Genomic DNA, 16,067 nt, shown 5'->3' with positions numbered 1-16,067 from the left:
TTCTTTTTTCTTATGAACAACTACATAATATTAAGACACAAACTTGAAAGTTTATTTCATTGTAGTTTCAACTTGGCTGCCATACTTACTTTTAGACATACTGTATTCAATATTGAAAATGCAAATTTTGCCAAAAACATGACACTGAATTTCCTTAGACTTTTTTGACACAACTACTAATTAATACTTCAAGTTCTAGGGTACACAGACCAATTCTTTTAAGTGTTTCTACAATGAAAATCACAAAGATTTATTCTGTCATGTTCTAACAAATCACTGACTTCCTTGAAAAACTTTCATTTCAGCTTTGCTTGTTTTTTCAAAGGCTGCAAAATATGCATTTTGTAAAGAAACATATGCAAATCTTTATGCAGAATAAGCAAAAGTATTCTTAAAGAGGTTCCATGCTACACCAAGTCTTTGAAGGAATTTTTGTTAGGCAGTTTATAATGCTTTCTTGAATTTCTTCCATTTTTGCTTCTATGTGGATTACTTGGCTTTTCCAGATTTTAAGACTTACCACAGGCAATTTCTGTTTCTTTAAATTGCTTCTACAGACCCAAAATTACTTTTCTTTCTGGTGCCAATGAAGTTTCACACTCATTTCTGAATTTCACAGCATTCTTAGAATTGATCTTAGTTCAGTATACCACATAATATATATTTTTTATTAATTTTTAATTTTAGAAATAGCCACTTTTAACATTTAACCATTAGCAAACAACAACAATGAAAGTATTGCCCCAAGTTTGTTTGTTAATATTATAAAGTCATTTATAATAAAAAGAATATGTAGTTTAAGTTATTAATAATTAGGATTGTGGTGTTTCAAAGCAAACACTTGTATAAATTTTATTATTTATAAAATATTATCATTATATAAATTAATATTCAAAACAAAGCTATTGATATCGAGAACAATTTTCTCAGATATCACATTTTTACATTTAAAACAACAAGTCAAGTAATTTTATTAAATAATCATAACAGAGTTAAGTAATTGTATAGCCAATGATAATTAGTTATACATTTTATATTTTTTATATTAAAAATTGTAAATTTTAAATATAAGAAATATTTATAAATTATAATAGTCAAACAGCAAAACTCTTAGATAAAATTAACAAATGAAACATTTTAAGCGGGATTAAGATTTAAGCAGAATTAAGTTAAGTCGCATTGTCGAAAACAAGATTAACTACTCGTTCACACTAGGTAATTAAAGCGAATTATTCGCTTAGCCCTCAAGTGGGTGTACTCAATATTACATTTTAAATAAAATCAAACTTTTGCTTATTTTTTGTAAATCATCATAAATTAATTTATATTTAGTAATTTAAATTATAAATAACTTATTTAAAGAGCATAAGACGTTAGTTGGGAATTATTAACATTTATTATCAGTGATGTCGTTGTCGTTGGCAACACGATTCTCTCAATCGTGTTGCCAATGTTTATATCACTTTAGCGATAGAACAGTGATAAGAATGGATTTTTGACAGAAATTTATATATATATATTTTTTTCGTAAACAAGAAATTTATATTATCATTTAAACTTCTTGTACCGAAGCAGCTTAAACATGCTAACAGAGAAGAGTATCGTTTGTCCGAACATTTGTACCTGCACATCTGCTTCCGCCATTATTTTTGAACTTCTGACGGACCTCGTGGAAAGCTTGAAGCGACTTAAGCTCCTTTGAGAAAGCGATTTAAGCTGAGCCGGTTGTTTGTAGTTAAACCGGTTTAACGTTAAGTCAGTTCCGTTCATATTTCATACCTTAAGCTGGCTTAGTCATTTAAGCTGGTTTAAACTGTACAGTGTGAATAGGGTATTAGATAAAATTAAAAAATAAAATCTTAATCTTCCGAAACCGTGTTTTCTTAATTTTGCCTTTGATTCACAAACACAAGTTGTGTTTCCATTTCAACACTTCCCATTTCATCTTTATTTAGTTGACTAAATAAAGATGGAATACCACCAAGTATTGAAATGGAAACACAACTTGTGTTTGTGAAGCAAAGGAAAAATAAAAAATAAAATAAAAATGGCAAGTTTGAAAATTTTCAATTGACTGCTTACTCAACTCATAAAAAAATAAAATCCTATTTTAATTGGTTTGTTTTTTCAATGGTTTAAAGACAAAAATGTGTAAAAATGATTTATATATTCATAATATATATTATTTAAAAGGTTTTCATAAAAAAATGTTTAATTTTATCTTTCCAAATATTATAAGTTGAAGAAAGTCTATGAATTTAACCTAAAAAGTGTAGATTTTGCATCTTTCAGTATTATGATATTACATATACCTTATGTTGCAGTAAATACATCATTAGCAATTTTTATTAAAAATATGAAATAAAAATTTAATCTAGTACAACTTACACTTATAAATTTAATCTAGTACACCCAATAAAACAGCATGTAAAATAACTTACCGAAGAATAGTAACATAGGATTTCAGAGTCACAGCAGGCATTATTTCTTCATATCTCAAAAATGAAGAAGCGTCTATTCGATGAATACTTTCAGCTCCTTGCTATAAAAAAAATTATCATCTGTCTAAAATAATTTTAATATATTAATTTAATTAAATGTACAATTTAAACAAAAAGTACAATATACACATTCTTTATTAGTATATGTTGGTAATTTTCACAAAAACAACTGATAATTAAAAACAAGTAAAATGGCAAAGCCATTCTTGGGACGAGATTATGTCTTGGAGAACGGAAGCAATGCATGTGCAAATCTCACACTTGCACCTGTTCGTAGAAACAATCTCAGCATTTTATATTTTATTTTGACCCAGTTCTCGGTTCCCTGACTACCTACAAGTCTAGTTTATTTTATGTGCACATGTATTATTATTATTACATTATTTTAAGTACCAAGTACTCTGTGCCAAATTGCAACTACTGACATGCACTCCTTCATACTTCTAAGGTGTGCAGCCATTGACAGCAATGAGGTTTTAGAGATGAGACATAGTCTTGTCAACAATATTACTAAACCAACAATATTTGTCATATTATATATGTATGTTGTTAAATACAGTGATACCTTGTACTTCAAATGCTTTAGAATTCAAACTGTGCGTGCAGTGAAAAAAATGCACTTGAAGTGTAAACACAATCTGTGTGCACCCAAGTTGTCTCTTGCTTTTGCATCATGCTTGTATGTTTTCAGTGCTTTTTTTTACTTTAGTATTAGTGTGTTTGGTTGTGTATATATATTTTGTGTGTTATTCATTCATTCATAACAATTTCTTCCTGCAATTTTTCTTTGTCAACTGCTTTTAGTACTCTGCACGTTTTGTATCTTTAGTTCAAAATTTCCTGAATGGAACTTTTTAAACCACTTTTGACACATTCAAAGTTTAAGAGCATTTTCTCCATAAACATTACAAATGTTTTTAATTGTTTGCATGGTATTACATCCTTTCCAAAACTCAAAGCATAATATGCCCAATATGCTTTTCACCTGAAGACATTTCAGCTTGATTTTATTCAAATAAAATTTGAAGTAAAAGTTTAGGCTAAGGCTTCTAAACAAAAAATACAATCTCACATTAGCAATAATGTGTTAAATTTCACAACTGTTATAATACAATCACCCATCTATATTAAGAAATGGCAGCTGTTAAAAATACACAAACTTCCTGTTCAACACAATATAACTTTTACTTATTAACCATGGCATCAGAGAAGCATGTGGAAGCAATAAAGTCTAAGAGAAAGGTTGTAATATCAATGAGTGAGATAGAAAAGGAACTTATCATGAAGCATGAAAGCAGTATATGTATGATGGATCTGTCAGCCAAAGTCAACAGTGTAGGACCAGTAAATGCATTTTCATTTTATTATGTGGTATTTATGTATTTTATTTATTGTTTTCATTGTTTAATTTATTATTAGGGCATTTAACTGTTTTATTTTTACTTTAAATTATGTGTATTTGCTGTTTTAAGTTTATCAAAATGGGTATTGTTTAGGGTCTAGAAATGGATTAATTGACTTTCCATTATTTATAATGGGAAAAATTGATTGAGACTTTGAATAATTCAGAGTTCAAATGACCTAAAATGAGTTAAATTTGAAGTATGAGGTGCCATTGGCCACTGTAGTCTGATTATAATATAGAAATAAACTTATCCTACATTAAATTAAAAATTTTTTTTCTTATAATTAATTAGGTTTAATTAGATTTAGATTATATATATATACAAAACAAGATTTATGATAAACATACCATAACTATGCTTTGTTGATTAGGTTGTATGCCATGAAATGAGATATTATAACTTATTAATAAATTACCAACATTAGCCCACCATTTTGCTACGCATAATTCAAGTGTTCTTCTCTCCTAAAGCATAAAAAAAAAAAAAATGTTTGTGAAACTTTATAACTAATACATAAAAACTATATCATATAACACTTGAATGATGTTACACAATGTACATATATATAGACATTATGTAACATATATATATATATATATATATATACACAGTACATATGATATAAATATATACAAGGTGTAACAAAACTCTGTGAATATTTTAAGAATAGTTTCTAGGGTTAAAAATAAGCTTAAAATCCTCACAAAAGACAGCTCATATTTTGAATAGTTCTTATAAACAATTATGTAATGATTTGATTTTGTAAAATAAAAATAACCACAATATTATTCCAAGTAAATTTACATTGAGGAACTCTTGCTTTCCAGCTTTTTTTTTTACTGTAAAGTGGATGGACACTGCAAAATCTTAATAAATGTAATTTATTAAGATTTTGCAGTGTCCATCCAGATTTATCCATTTTATGGGAGGGCCTGCTTGGACAACATTTACTTATCTCAATCTATTGACAGAAAGATAAAAAAAAAAAAAAAATACAAAACTATAGGTATCCCTCATATAACATGGTAGTTAGGTTCCAAAAAAGTTCTGTGTTATGAAAATCTGTGCTATACAAAACAAAGAACTAGTATAAGGTGACCAGATGTCCCAGATTGTGTGGGACTGTCCCAGATTTGGGTTGTTAGTCCCGCATTGAATACCGTCCTGGAAAGTGTCCCGCATTAGGTCATGTAACATTTTCAACATGTTCGCAAGCTGTCAAGAGCACAAGGTTGTTGTTTTCTTTTACTACTAGTAGCCCGGGATGCCCCCTAATGGGCGTTCTAGCAGTAACGGTGTCATTCCGTGGTATAAATAATAAATTCCTATTGCAATAATAATATACCAAATTTATTATTAATTTAAATAATAGAGTACCTAGATATCAGAGTAGCGACACACGAGTCATTGCCGTCATGTTCTGTCCAGTGTCATCACATGGTCTATGGGTTTACATTAAAAAATGACAAATTTTTTAGTTTAATAAAGCATTTTTACAAATAAAATGCTTTATTAAACTAAAAAATTTGTCATTTTTTAATGTAAACCCATAGACCATGTGATGACACTGGACAGAACATGACGGCAATGACTCGTGTGTCGCTACTCTGATATCTAGGTACTCTATTAAATAATATCTAGGGGTGCCCCTAGTGGCCATTCTAGGCATACCATGACAGATATGCAAACAGTGCCATCAAGTTCTATGAAGAGTTATTTTTAAGTTTATTTATGCATTTATGTATTTATATATTTTTCTACTAAATTATTTATTAATGAATTAGTTATTATTATTATATATGCTACCGGCAAAACCCAATTTTATGCCAAACTAGTTTGGCATAAGCGTGTCAGGCCAAACTAGTTTAGAATTATTATTCAAGTATATTAATGGTTAAAATAAAATTAAAAGGCAATCAATTAGATGAACAATATTTATTCAAACATAGTCTACTTAATTATAAAAAAACGGGGTTAATGTTACCCTAGATATCGAAGGTGGCGGCTTGTCTCCGATTCCAGCAATCAGAAGACGGAACAGTGGGGACGCACATTCTAACTTAACCTAACCTATTCTAATAAATTACCATAATTATTACCAACCAAATTATTAACCGAATTTTTCCTACCCAAAAGGTCACGTTGGATTCTGTGAGACGCTGGCACTTATAATAATTCTAAACTAGTTTGGCCTGACATGCTTGCGCCAAACTAGTTTGGCCTAGACAAAACTAGTTTGGTGTAAAATTGGGTTTTGCCGGTAACATATATATGTATGTTGGAGGTCCACCCCATTTTTAGCTCCCACAACACAGAAGCGTCCCGCATTTCACCTAACATATCTGGTCACTTTAGACTAGTATCAAACAGAGTTAGGTTCCAAAAGTTAAAAAAAATATATACTGCTCTGTTTCATAATTAAGAGAAATATGTTTGTTAAAGCAATCAATAATTAACTAACAATCACAATCAAAAGTATTGCACATTAAAATTAATTTTTTTCTTCACTGCTAGTTACAGTTAAATGAGGTTTGCCTTTGTTTAATGGTAACTTTTTGGCAAAATATAGTTGTTTATAGAGCTTTCCTGTTGATCTTGATCAAAACAATGCAATTTTTATACTTTTTCATAAAATCTGATATTTTCATTTGCTTGCATTTGCTTAAGAGATTTTATAAATTAATTTAATCTTTGTATGTGCATTCAAATGATGGTACATTTAAAAACTGTAATGGGGTGTCCGCAATTCTCAAACCATGTTAGAGCAAGATTGTATTGTAAGAACATCACATTGTACAGGGGATTTTCCCAATTCTCAAATCGTATTTGAGAAAAAAATGTGTTGTAGGAATGCTGTGTTGTACAAGGGATTCCTGTACTTTAAAAAGTTGACAACTCTATTGTTAGTACTTTGGCTGAAAATTTGAAAAATATCTTTTTTGAAAGGCTAGATCTGGAAAATGAAGCAAAATTTTAAAAAAACACTTAGAAGATTTTTAAGCTTATTTTTGACCCTAGAATTTATCCTAAAATATTGGCATGGAGTTTCATTACACCCTATACATGCAAAAAAACATATAATTTTAATAAGGTATTTTCTTAAAAAGATTTTAGAATTATATGATCATTTCAAAAAATTTTCATATTTAAAATGTGATGAAAAATAGATTTTTAAAATAAATTTTCAAAAAAGTAATACAAAAAGTGTCAATGCAAATTTTTAATCCAAAAGTCAAATGAAATCTAAAATATTCCAAACAAAAATTTATTTATCTATTATCCTAACAACATTGTATTTACTGAAATCGATTTCCACATACCGTATTTTACGGACTATAAGACGCACTTTTTTCTTCGAAAAATTGCCTCCAAAATTCAGGTGCATCTTATAGGTATTTTTTTAGAAAATTGCTTAAAAATTAAGGTGCATCTTATAGTCCGTAAAATACGGTATTTATTTCCAGAGTTACATGTTAGTCACATAATGATGTGTTTAATTTTTAATTAAGCATTAATTATTTATTAATTTTGATTGAAAACAGAAGTTTAGATAATAATTTATGTATCATTTCACAAATCTGTTAAATAAATAATTTTATATACATTACAGAAATGAAATAAATTCACCAAAATAATTTTTTACTCAATAATTGATTCAAAAAGGTATTGTCAGATTATTATTTAGACATTTAAAAACAGGTCTCCAATTTAAATATTTAATATCAGAAATTGAAATTAAAATAATACAAGAAATATTTGCCATACAATATTGTATGTTTTGTCTAAAAATAATGAAATTTTCATATTTTACTGATCTTGTGAAGAAGTACATTTAGATAAATATTAAACTTAATAAAAATACGTAACTACCAACCAACCAGCATGAAGTAGATTTAATTAAATGAAAAACAAACGTTTTCCTCCATTGTTATCCAGTTTGAAGAACCTTGTTAAATGCGACATTGGGCAGGTGCATATTTCATGATGTTCAAAACTTTAAAATTTCTGTTCTTTTTAAAAACGTGCATTCTATTAGTTTTACATGGTATAAACCTGAGGATGACCATTAAAAATGGAGGAAACGTTTGTTTTTTTGTTTAATTAAATCTACTTCACGCTGGTTTGTTGATATTTACGCATTTTTATTGTTTTATACCAGTAGTTTTGTGGAGATTGTGTTAAACTTAATTAGTTTTGTTATATAGAACATATCATAACAAACATTGTAATAAAATAGGTTGCAGTAGAAACAAAATAATAATGATTTCAGTCAGAAAATATTAAATTAAAAAGAAATATTTCTTGAAAAATTTTTAAAGAAACAGATTATAATCTAAAATAATTTGTAAAGTTAAAATGTTTAAACAAAATTTCATGGAACTAAAGCTTTCCCACAGAGGATGTAATGAAATTCTGAAATTTGATCAAGTATTTAAAAGTAAATATCTATCTAAATACATTGTTTATATTCATAAGATCAGTAAATATGCAAAATTCATAACTTTTTTTAGACAAAACAGATTTTGAAATTTGAAATCAGTTTTGTTGTTACAAGTAACAACTTACAACTGTATTATTAGTTTTGCTTCTGCAACTAATAATATACTTGCCAGCATTTAGATAATTTACTTTACTTGTTTTTGAATGAGAAACATAAATAAACTTTTACAAACTCATTCTTCTTATTTGTTCTTTAATATACAAGAAGCAAAAAACTTTTATAAAATTATTTTCATTCTATTCAAAAATTTTTCAGTTTAATATTTCATACTACAGTATTTTAGAATCATTAAAGCTAATGTTATTGAAAAAAATCAAAAATGCAGTATATCTTTAAAAATAAATCATTCTATTTAAATATTCCATTTTTTCCCTATTTTACTTATAAATTACATCTGCAACAAACTTTCAATGTAAATGAAAGAAAAAAATGAAGAAAAGAAACAGAATGTTGGAGATGGTAACTTCTAAACTGCACATTGGCAAATGCATAAGACTAAGATAGTGCAGATCAAGCAAAGGTTTTGTTTCTATTCTAGCATTTTTTTATGGCATATAACCAATGCACATTACACACTGCCAGTTATATATTACCACAGATTAAAATATAATACAGTAGAACTCTGATTATCTGAATGCTGATTTACCAAATGTCCAATTATCCAAATCACCACTTGCCCTCCTTTCTCTCTCCCACTGATGTCACACTATATTACATGTCTGTATGACCAGTGACGCCTATTTACTGTGACAGATCCAAATGATCAGTAGGATGCTACTCGCACATTAATGAATAAATACATTACATGTTTACCAGTACAACTACAATATTTTAGGATACAACTATAGTATTGTTCTGCAGTTCTGCAGGTGATTCAGATAATCAAAAATTATCTAATTTTTGATTATCTGAAACACCTGCAGAACAAATAATTTCAAATAATCTGTTCTACTGTAATACATTTATTTTGTCGTCATTAAGATTTTTACATTTGTTTTACTAAGTTACTAAGATAAAATTCAATATGAAATATTAATTATATTAAAACCTAATATTTCATCTGACTGTTCATACTGAACATTTATCATTTTTATAATTACAATATCATGAAATTAAAAATTAGATAAATGGTAAAATAAAGTCTAATTCATTAAGAAGTAATAACGTAATACATATAGATTTAACAAATTTAAATTTTGAAAATCAATCTTATATACAATAATTTTTAAATGGATGAATTAACCTGAACTGGAAATGAACATGTCACTTCAGCAAGAGCATTCAAGAAGAACATTTTATGGAATTCATTGGTTTTAACTGAGCATTGTGGACGTATCTGAACTGCATGTACAACAATATGAGCATCATGTTGACTGTCTGCTGACTGTATATTAACAACTAAAAATAAAATGCAAAAACATTTAAAATTCTACAAACTTATAATGTAAGTTTTATTATAAATATAAATATATTTAAATATTGATTAATTTTAAATTTCAAAAATTATTATTTTTTAAACTAAAAAAAATTATAATCAATTATTTTATATTTTGTATATAAACAACAAACAAAGCAAAACAGAATTACAGGAAAAATCATTATTTAAAGTATATTAGTACTATCAATAAAGATTTTATTGATATTTCTATACTAGATATATTATTAGCATCTATATTTAGGTAGAAAAAGCATAAATTTCAATTATTATGTAACTAAATTAGAATAAAAATTATTAAATGCAAACAATTATAGTTAAATTCCTATAAATTTGTCATCTCTAAAGCAGCTAAAATATTTTTTTATTTATCCATAGAATACATATTTCAAGACTATTCAATATTAAAAATGATTTCTTCTTTAATATAAGTTATTTATGGAATGCACTCATTGACAAAAAATTATATACCAAGAAGTAGATATCAGAATAAAATGAAAGTTTATTAGTGTGAAAGTAATAACAATGGTAATAACTGATTACAATATTATAGCAAAAGAACAATTTCCTATGGAACAATGGTACAATTTAAATAAACCTTTACCATCTTGTAAGGATCTCCTCTTGCATGGATACATGTGCCAATACACTTTGACAAGACGACGTGGGCATCATATGCTATCCTGCAACAGATTTGCCCATAGATGTAACAACCACTCCAGAACTCTCACACTCAAAGATGGCCAAAGCTGGCATCCAATCTGGTCTCACAAATGATTGATAAGCAACAAATCTAGAAACAGGCTAACTAAATGTAACAAAATTTTAGACATTCCTAGGAAACCTTGGCTTGCCCTGCCATGAAAGGCAACTCGTGAGGGCACAGGATTTTCTGAATGTACCACTATGCCTCAATGATCCTTGCACCACTACTAGGAAGTGACCAACTGTCATATGAGATAGTTTCCCAAATCAGCATGCCAACAATGGAGCAGTGTGCCTCTCAAAAGTAAAGGCAGAAATGAAGCACCCACCAATGGCCCTTCACACTAATATGGTGGTCATCTATTCCTAAACACAACTAGGATTCATTACTAAAGATGATACACTTCCAGTCTGTAGCAATCCATACTTTTCTGTTATGACACCACTGCAAACAAAAACTCAACAATTTTGGAATGCTAATGGTAGTATGCATAGCAGGTTCTGTGCATTCAAATTTGCCTCTGCTAATTACATGTCAATGGTAAAGAGAGTTCTTAGCAAGGTTTCAACCTGTTCTCTGAACAGTAAACAAAGATGTTTGTATTTGTCTCAAAATCAGACAATCATCACTCCTGGTAGTCTGTTAGGGACATCCAGAGCCTGCCTGTCATGTACAGTACATGTTCCATGATTCACTGATCCCAATCCCTCCTGACAGTCAAGTCAGAATGGCTCAGATGATAAGCAATTTGGTATAATAACTCTCCTCAGCCTAATAAGGCAGCCTTTCTTTGTGTTCTTCTTCAAACACAGGCCTGCCTAGTGTTTGAAGACCTCTATAGAAGAGATACATCAAAAATTGTGAACAGAATGAGCCTCTGTATGCCTTTTTCTAGGATAGTGTGGTAGCAATTTTAAGATACTCTGGTGGCATTGCCTGACATGCAATTAAACTATAACGATAATAATTTATATACCTATCTGAGATAGCTGTAAACCAAGTTTTACAGCAATTTGACAACTCTATCTGGATACATAACTTTTTTGTCAATTAATGTATCTTACTGTGATGATTGCTAATATATATTTAACATAAAAATTAGTAGATTACTTATATATCTTATTTATTATTCATAAAACAAATAAATTATAAAATTAATCAAATTAAAATTTTCCATTAATTTGTACTGAAATTTTAAATTAATGATAAATTTTAGTTACTTAAGAAAAAAAATGTAAAAGTTTAAGACAAAATTTATCAAAACAAATATTTTTAATCAAAATTTTATAATATTTAGTTAAATTGTACACAGCAGTAAATCAAATTAACAAATTTTATTTTATTGTTTGGCTATGTAATTTCATATAATATTTATTATAGTAAATCAAATTATACAGGACTTTTGGGTTTTTTTATTCAATTTAATTAGTTTGATAATTTACTGAAAAAAATTTTACATAATTTGTTTATTATTAGAAATTCAAACTTTAGTTTCTATTGTACAGTCAATCCCATTAAGACACTCACGTGTCCAGTCATGATTTTGGCAGCTAATCGGAGAAGGCAGTCTATCATAAATGACTTAAGATACTATCAAAATAATACTGTAATTTGCAGGTCTTATAATACTCTTAATAATACTTTTCACAAAAGTTTATTTGATATACTGTATTGTATAAAATAAGTATCATTTTATATAGTATAGCCTGCAATACTGCCTATTATTCCAGCATTAACTAATTACAGTATGTTCAAACAACTGCCAGATTATATTGGGCTATTTTTCTGCAATTATAAATGTGGAAAAGTAGCCTGATATAATCCGGTGGTTGTAAAACAAAAACCTGTTCACTCTCACATTCAACATCAATTCAAACTTCCAGACTACCTTCAAGAACAAAGGAAAATCTACACTGTATGGAACAACATATTTTCCATTATATTTTATCGTGCACTCGGTTCGGTATGTCTGCTTGTATAGCCACACATACGCTTTCTTACTTTTATTCTTGAGAACTGAAGAACTGAATGACACATTTGTCATTTTGTCTTATCAACGTCACAAGTAAAAGATCTAAAGCCATCACATAACTCAATACAGCATCTCAATGCTTTTCTAATATTGTCTTAAGTTTATGAGGTTCTCTCTTTGATGTCGGCATCTGCTCATTTTCTTCACCATTGTCATCCTCTTCTGCTTAAAAACTGCCATTTTTGACACTAACAACCATCATCTGATATCAACAGATGATGGTTGCATCTTGCATGTTGGATCATGATAATGACATCATTTTACATGTTGGAATGTTGAAGTCAACTGCTAAAAATTCTACCACAGTCATGGGATGGTGAATGAACCACAACCTTTAAGCTGTTCTAATTTTTCTGAGTATTTGATTGTTGTTGTCTTGAGTAATGGAAAGAGCTTGTATTTTTGCTAATCTAATATAGGCATAGCTGTCAGCAATCTTTTGTGGAGTGACTTCACTCCATTTGTGTTTAACTGTTTAGAATGCATTTTTAATTAAAGAAAAATCATAATGGGCTTGTCATTAACACAGTCTGCTTTACTTGGTGTTGATGATATGTCTTGAAGCATCTTAATGCCTATTTCTATTGGCTACAACCAGAGATGTAGCAATGTTTTTGGCACTCTCAGCAATGCATTAGTTTGTTTAGTCTAAAGTGCATAAATGTTTGTGAGGCATGAATGGCACTTGGCACCTCTCATGTCTCACGAACTTACCCCCATTGCCAATGCATTGCTATGGCTCTGGCTGCAACATTCCAGTACTATAGAGTGCTAGAAACTTAATCTTGACATTGCTGAATCTCCATGTTGAATGTGGCATTGTCAAGCAGTAACAACACCTTTCTGTTCTCTCTCTTCATGAAAGCAGTAAATTATTTGAATTATTCTTCAAGTTCTACAGCAGTCGTCTTTTATTGTGTGGCAGTAATTTAGCTGAAGTACTTGATTAATTTCTTAAAACACCACAGCCATAAATTTTTCCCAATAAGCATCACTTCTCTTTTGTCACTTCCATCAAGATTGATGCAAAATACAAGTATAATTCTGTCTTTGTCCTCCTTGCATTCTTTGACTTTTCCAGCTGAGGTGGTTTTATCTGGCTGTATACAATAAAGCAGTATGCTTTTGTCCATATTATAGTACTGTTGGTTGTATTCTTTAATGATAGTAAGCATTCTTTAGAGGGTTTCAGTAATGACATTTCCATCAACATTTGCCATTACATCATGCATGGTTACTCATGAAAGGCTTCTGTGCTGTTTAAAATGTTCCAGGCACACATTATTAAAATTTCCAAGTATCCTTATGCAAGTTTTTCTCTTACAATAGAAGGTTTGTTTCATAAAACTGTTTATTGTACCATACAAATTTTAATATTGGGTCTGACAAGAAAATCATGGCCCTCACATGATTTATAAACTTTTTTCTGATAAGAAAAACTACAATATGTAGTTTTTATTCAATTACTTCCAAATTATTGTGAAACTCAGAAAATCTACAAATTTTATGAAATAAAAACTGGAGTTTCCTTCATAATATGGTCCTAATCCATAATTCATAAATAATAATACACTCTATTCATAATAATCCAAATACAATATTGCCATAATAGACAAACTATATTTGAGCTATTACCAGGGCCGGATTTACCAATCCAGGGGCCCTGGGCACAAATTCGGAGGGCCCCCTTTAAAAGTAGGCAAATTTGATGATTTAGAATATTTACACAAAATACTGTACTACTTTCAACTAGATTTCAACTAGGAAGATGTAAATTTCATTTGAAAATAAGGTTATTGTAAACATACATATATTTTATTGTATAAAACTAATTATTTTAATTTAATTGAAAAATACCTATGTAAAATTTTTTTCCCGAAATTTTTCGATATTTTATAGGTTTTTTCCTGGGTTTGGTTTTCTTTGCCTGTGGCCCTCATGATTAGACCACACTAGGCTGTCGCAGTAATAGAAAAAAAATTATGTTTAAACATAGTTTTGTGGGGCCCCTATTATGTGGGGGCCCTGGGCACCGGCCCCAAATGTCCTTATGTAAATCCGGCCCTGGCTATTACTTTAACTACCTAACTAAACAATTTGATGGAAAAGTAGGTTGTTAGGCTTCAATCTTGTATTAATATTAGTAATTAATAATTAAATTTAAACAAATTATTTAATTTATAATAATCTGGAAATAGGATTGATATTGCTGAGAGTAAAAAACATCAATTATTCCAAAGTTTTTTAATCCTGAAATGAAAATCATCTGAAATATTTGGGAGTTGGTACACTTATATGGTGGGGGGAAATCAATCTAAAGTTGGGCTTAAACCCACATTTTCCACATATGCAAATGTATTACCAGTTATGTTATCTGAACCTCTGTGCAATCGTTACTACTAAGGCTATACATATAATTAAAGCTATATAACCATACAGAGTTAAATATCTTGCAAATTGGGGATGTCTTATGCCTATGACCCTCTCTGATGAAAGCATAATTATCTTTAATTATATAGTTAATTAACTAAATTAGTAGTCCAAATGTAACCCAACATATCTAGCAATTAGATATTGAGATTATTATCATTATTACTACTAAGAAATTGGAATTTTTAATTGCTTGTACACAATCTATTAGTAAAATTGTTCTAGCTTGATTTTTATTTTGTAATTTTTTTCAATGTAATAAGTAGAAAAATAGATGAAAAAACATTTGCTTTACATTTAACATTTCAGTGAATTAAAATGTTTATTTTAAAGAAATTATATATAAAATCTAGAAATTACACAAAAATCTGAATTAATTTTCTGTGAAAGTTTTAGAGAAGGTAATCCAGTACATAAAATCCTATATGTAATAAAAATATAAAAATTGATTACTTCTTTTGTTTCTATATTGCCTATTTGGACCTTGTTTATTAATAGGACTTATTATACAGATGTAGTTTCTGATTAGCAAAGAGAGGAAATCTTAGTCAAAAGTCAAAACAAAATATCTTTATTTTCACCTGATGTATCAATTATATTCTCCCAGTAATTCAAATAAAATATTAAGAATCAAAGACAATAAACAAAAAAGTAAAAAAGTAAGAACATGAAAGTAAAAAGAATTAAAAATTAATTAATTTTATTTAACTTAATTGTGTACACAGTATAATATAAAAAGAATCTGACATTTCAAATATAAATCAATAATCTTTTCTATAATTCAAAAAACAAAGAAAAAGAATAGTATATTTTTATTTATATTGTTCTGAAGTAAAAAACAATTTCACTTTATTTTTGAAAGGATTCTATATTCATTTTGTAACATTTGTAGTGTAGAAAAATTATTTGAAAGTTTGGAAATTTATAGTTTAGTCAATCCAATAACCCTAAATATGACTTTTTTCAAATACTGTATATAAATACTGTACTATATAATTGAAAATTTGACCAGTTGAGCACTGATTAAATTTTTAATTTAAAATTTTGAAGTAGCAT

General features: G+C 28.6%; 1 protein-coding gene across 1 annotated transcript in view; it reads right to left on the bottom strand.

Annotated features, from left to right (window-relative positions):
- TppII (Tripeptidyl-peptidase II) overlaps positions 1-16,067 on the bottom strand; it is a 113,748-nt gene that overhangs the window by 28,694 nt on the left and 68,987 nt on the right. Inside the window, exons 18-20 of the mRNA XM_067271525.1 lie at positions 9,652-9,806; positions 4,255-4,371; positions 2,442-2,542 (exon numbers count right to left, since the gene is read on the bottom strand). Coding sequence (XP_067127626.1) covers positions 2,442-2,542; positions 4,255-4,371; positions 9,652-9,806 — 373 coding nt within the window. The remainder of the gene's footprint in view (positions 1-2,441; positions 2,543-4,254; positions 4,372-9,651; positions 9,807-16,067) is intronic.

Source organism: Centruroides vittatus, unplaced genomic scaffold (assembly GCF_030686945.1).
Source record: "Centruroides vittatus isolate TY-2023 unplaced genomic scaffold, ASM3068694v2 contig_4, whole genome shotgun sequence".
Classification (NCBI taxonomy): domain Eukaryota; kingdom Metazoa; phylum Arthropoda; class Arachnida; order Scorpiones; family Buthidae; genus Centruroides; species Centruroides vittatus.
The sequence above is the reverse complement of the archived record's forward strand: the minus strand, read 5'-3'. Positions and strand labels throughout refer to the sequence as shown.